This window comes from Sinocyclocheilus rhinocerous, unplaced genomic scaffold (genome assembly GCF_001515625.1).
Source record: "Sinocyclocheilus rhinocerous isolate Xijiao unplaced genomic scaffold, SAMN03320098_v1.1 scaffold1526, whole genome shotgun sequence".
Classification (NCBI taxonomy): domain Eukaryota; kingdom Metazoa; phylum Chordata; class Actinopteri; order Cypriniformes; family Cyprinidae; genus Sinocyclocheilus; species Sinocyclocheilus rhinocerous.
In genome coordinates this window covers 103,601-107,335 of record NW_015645067.1, presented here as the reverse complement: position 1 = coordinate 107,335, position 3,735 = coordinate 103,601, and the positions used below count along the sequence as shown (strand labels likewise).

The following is a 3,735-nucleotide window of genomic DNA, read 5'->3' as shown; positions in this document are numbered from 1 at the left end:
GAGAGCGGGATGTGTGTGCGTGCGCGCGCGCGCGCGAGAGAGAGAGAGCGGGGTGTGTGTGCGCGCGCGCGCGAGAGAGAGAGAGAGAGAGAGCGGGATATGTGTGTGCGCGCGCGCGAGAGAGAGAGAGAGAGACACACATCACAGTGGAGTCAGCTGTCTTAACCGTGGCTTGTGTGTGGCAAACACATATTCATCACTGTGTCTGTCACGAGACTCTGTTCCCCTTTCGGGCTCTCTTTACATTTATTTTGAAAGCTGAAGCTCGCGATTATGGTAAGGGGCGTTACATTTCCGACGAGTGCTTGCGGTGTTCGGCCAATCACAATGCACTGGGTCAGCTGGCCAATCAGAGCAGACTGCGCTTGTAGGAAGGAGGGACTTTGTAGAAAACGAAGCGTTTGAGAGAGGCAGGGCATAGAGGACCTACAATAATGTACAGTATTTGAAAAATAATGTGTTTTTTGAACATTAAAGCATGTCAACATATTCTGTTACACCAAATACACAAAATAATGATCTTTAAAAAAGCATCATATGACCCCTTTAATATGGTTTTGGTGAGGAAAATTTTTTTTTACTAACTTTCCAATTTTATAAATAAACAAACAAACTAACTTTTTCTTATAACCAGCTTTACACCTTTTAATGCTATAAACCCTAAGATGCCCAAACGACTGTACAAATGCTGATTTAAAAAGCTTTACAGCTCAAATAATACACAAGTTTTAACAGACGAATTGTGCTTTTATGTCATTTATAAACTCAAAATTTTACAACCTGCAAAAATTGGCCCTCTTTGTGCACCCTTGATATCCGCTTTATAAAATTGTATGAATTTTTTATGCAAATGCTGTGTTTGAGCTCAACTTGTATTGAAACCTGAATGTTTCATTAGTTAACCAGTTCAAGGAACAATAACAAAATGCATGTGTTTTCAACTAGGTAACCTATTCCACATTGATTTCGGTCACATACTTGGAAACTACAAGAGTTTCATGGGGATCAGCAAGGAGCGAGTTCCTTTTGTGCTGACTCCTGATTTTCTCTATGTGATGAGCACAACGGGCAAAAAAAGCAGCCCTCATTTCCTCCAGTTTCAGGTACGTTCATACAATATCACCTGTTAGCAACTGACTCCTCTGCTGTGACTAAACGTAATCTCCCTCATAATCGCAGAGCGTTTGCCTGAAGGCCTACCTGGCTCTGAGACACCACACCAACCTGCTGATCATCCTGTTCTCCATGATGCTGATGACCGGCATGCCTCAGCTGACCAGCAAGGAGGACATCGAGTACATACGGGAAGCTCTGACGGTTGGACGCTCGGAGGATGAGGCCAAACAACACTTCTTGGACCAAATCGAGATCTGCCGGGACAAGGGTTGGACGGTGCAGTTCAACTGGTTCCTACACTTGGTGCTAGGCATTAAACAGGGTGTGGAGAAACGATCAGCTTGAAGTCAAACATTACATTTCCTCAATGAAGTACATTAGTGTTTTCATTTTAAAAAAGTGACACTTTTTCAAGTGTTCAGTTGCTGTATTTTTAGAATTTAACCAAAAAGCTTTTTATAGACCTAAATTATATTATTTAATGCACGTACATCATGCATTGTGTTGTTTTTAATACTTGCAGTCTTGTTATCTTGCACTGTAATAAAATACATTTGTACATGTTTTAAGAATTGGGTCATTTTAAATGCCCATAATAAAGCTACAAATAGCAAAAGTCAGGAGAAGAGCTGGTATTCGGTTAGTTTTGCATAGATTATCTGCGTACGTTTCAAAATGGAGCACCAAGTAATTTTATTTCTGTCTCTGATATGACTTGGACCTATTAGCATGGATGCTGCATCATGCAAAAGTTTTTATTTACAGATGTCATGGGTGAAATGCCCTGTTTATGCCCTATGCATTTATTTGTCACCCTTTATTAATTTATTCTGTAATTGCAAGTGTCTAATAATGATAATAAGGTGAGTTTCTAAGATAAAAGGCAGAGTATGTATCTGGTCATGCGATGTAAACATGGGGACCACCGGGTTGTACAATGAAACCCCCTTTTCTAGATTTTTTTTTTTTAAGAAATATTATTAAAAATAATGGAAACGATATTAGTTACAATAATTATTAACTGTAATCTTTATTTTTATATTTAATCAGGTAGAGCAATTATTTTATATATAGATTACCAATGTCCCACGTCAACATGAAATGATTTTTAAAAAATATATATTTAATTACTTTATATTAAATTGCTTTGTAAATAAACTGTCAATGTGTCTGTATCAGTTATTCATCTCAATTTGCAATTCTTTTCATTTTAATTTTCTGCATGCATTTAATGTATTCTTTCTGCAGTGGAACACAAAATAAGATATTATTTTTATTTTATTATTTATTTATTTTTGTCCATTAAGATAAAAGTCAATGGGGTCCAAAGCTTTTTCTATCCTATTGACTATCATTATCAAAAACTATTATTTTGTGTTCCAAAGAAATAAAGAAAGTCATACAGGTTTGCAACTACATGAAGACAAGTAAAAATGGCATTATGGTCATTTTTGGGATGAACTATACCTTACCTTATATTTTGCCGATTACTTGGTTACTTCTACATCACTGAACATGTAAGTGAGAATAACAGTTAGCAGAGTTGAGCTACGTCTTTGTTCAATGTAATAATTCCAGTTTTTCTCCTTCATTAAGACATTAGCTTAAAACCATTCATTGCTAATGGGAATTTCCTTTCCGCTTCAATGTATTTACCTGCCAGAGAGAGGAACTGGAACTGCCAGTCTGCTGTAAACTAAGCAGACTTTGTCATCTATTGCTACTCATTCAAGTCTCAACCTCATGGCCCTAACTGAGACTTGGATCAAACCTGAGGATAATGCCACTCCTGTAGCCCTCTCCACTAATTTCACTTTTTCCCACACCCCACGCCCGATTGGGAAGGGTGGGGGGATGGGTCTACTTATTTCCAAAGAATGGAAATTTGATAGCCTACCATCTCTTACTGGCAACAGTTCATTTGAATCACATGCAATTACTATTACCCACCCATTTACAATCCATTTTGTAGTTATTTATCGTCCCCCAGGTCAACTGGGTAACTTCTTAAATGAGCTGGATGTGTTACTCTCAAACTTCCCTGAGGACGGTACTCCTCTGGTACTACTCAGTGACTTCAACATCCACCTAGATAAACCACAGGCAGCTGACTTCAACACTCTGCTTGCCTCATTTGACCTCAAGCGTGTGTCTACTACAGCTACTCACAAATCAGGTAACCAATTGGACCTTATCTACACACGCTACTGCTCAACGGACAACACTTTAGTTACACCGTTGCACACCTCAGACCACTTCCTCATCACTTCTAACCTCACACTGACTCCGGACACAACGCACACTCCTCCGCAGGTCACCTTTCGGCGTAACCTACGCTCGCTCTCTTCCACTCACCTATCCTCTATGGTTTCATCCTCGCTTCCTCCACCCTCTCAGTTTTCAGCACTGGACACAAACACTGCTACTGACATTCTTTGCTCCACTCTAACATCTTGCTTAGACAACCTTTGCCCCCTTTCATCCAGACCAGCACGCACCACCTCCTCTGCCCCCTGGCTGTCTGATGTTCTCCGGGAACATCGCTCTAGACTCAGGGCCGCAGAGAGGAAGTGACGCAAATAAAAAAACTCTACTGACCTTAGTGTATATCAGTCACTC

The 3,735-nt window shown here is 39.8% G+C and overlaps 1 protein-coding gene and 1 pseudogene across 1 annotated transcript in view; both read left to right on the top strand.

The window, feature by feature from the left end:
- Positions 1-2,224, top strand: part of LOC107705338 (phosphatidylinositol 4,5-bisphosphate 3-kinase catalytic subunit gamma isoform-like) — an 8,540-nt gene extending 6,316 nt beyond the window's left edge. The window contains exons 11-12 of the mRNA XM_016508596.1: positions 946-1,103; positions 1,180-2,224. Coding sequence (XP_016364082.1) covers positions 946-1,103; positions 1,180-1,461 — 440 coding nt within the window. The 3' untranslated portion in view covers positions 1,462-2,224. The remainder of the gene's footprint in view (positions 1-945; positions 1,104-1,179) is intronic.
- Positions 2,225-2,762: 538 nt separating this feature from the next.
- LOC107705330 (uncharacterized) overlaps positions 2,763-3,735 on the top strand; it is a 2,199-nt pseudogene continuing 1,226 nt past the window's right edge.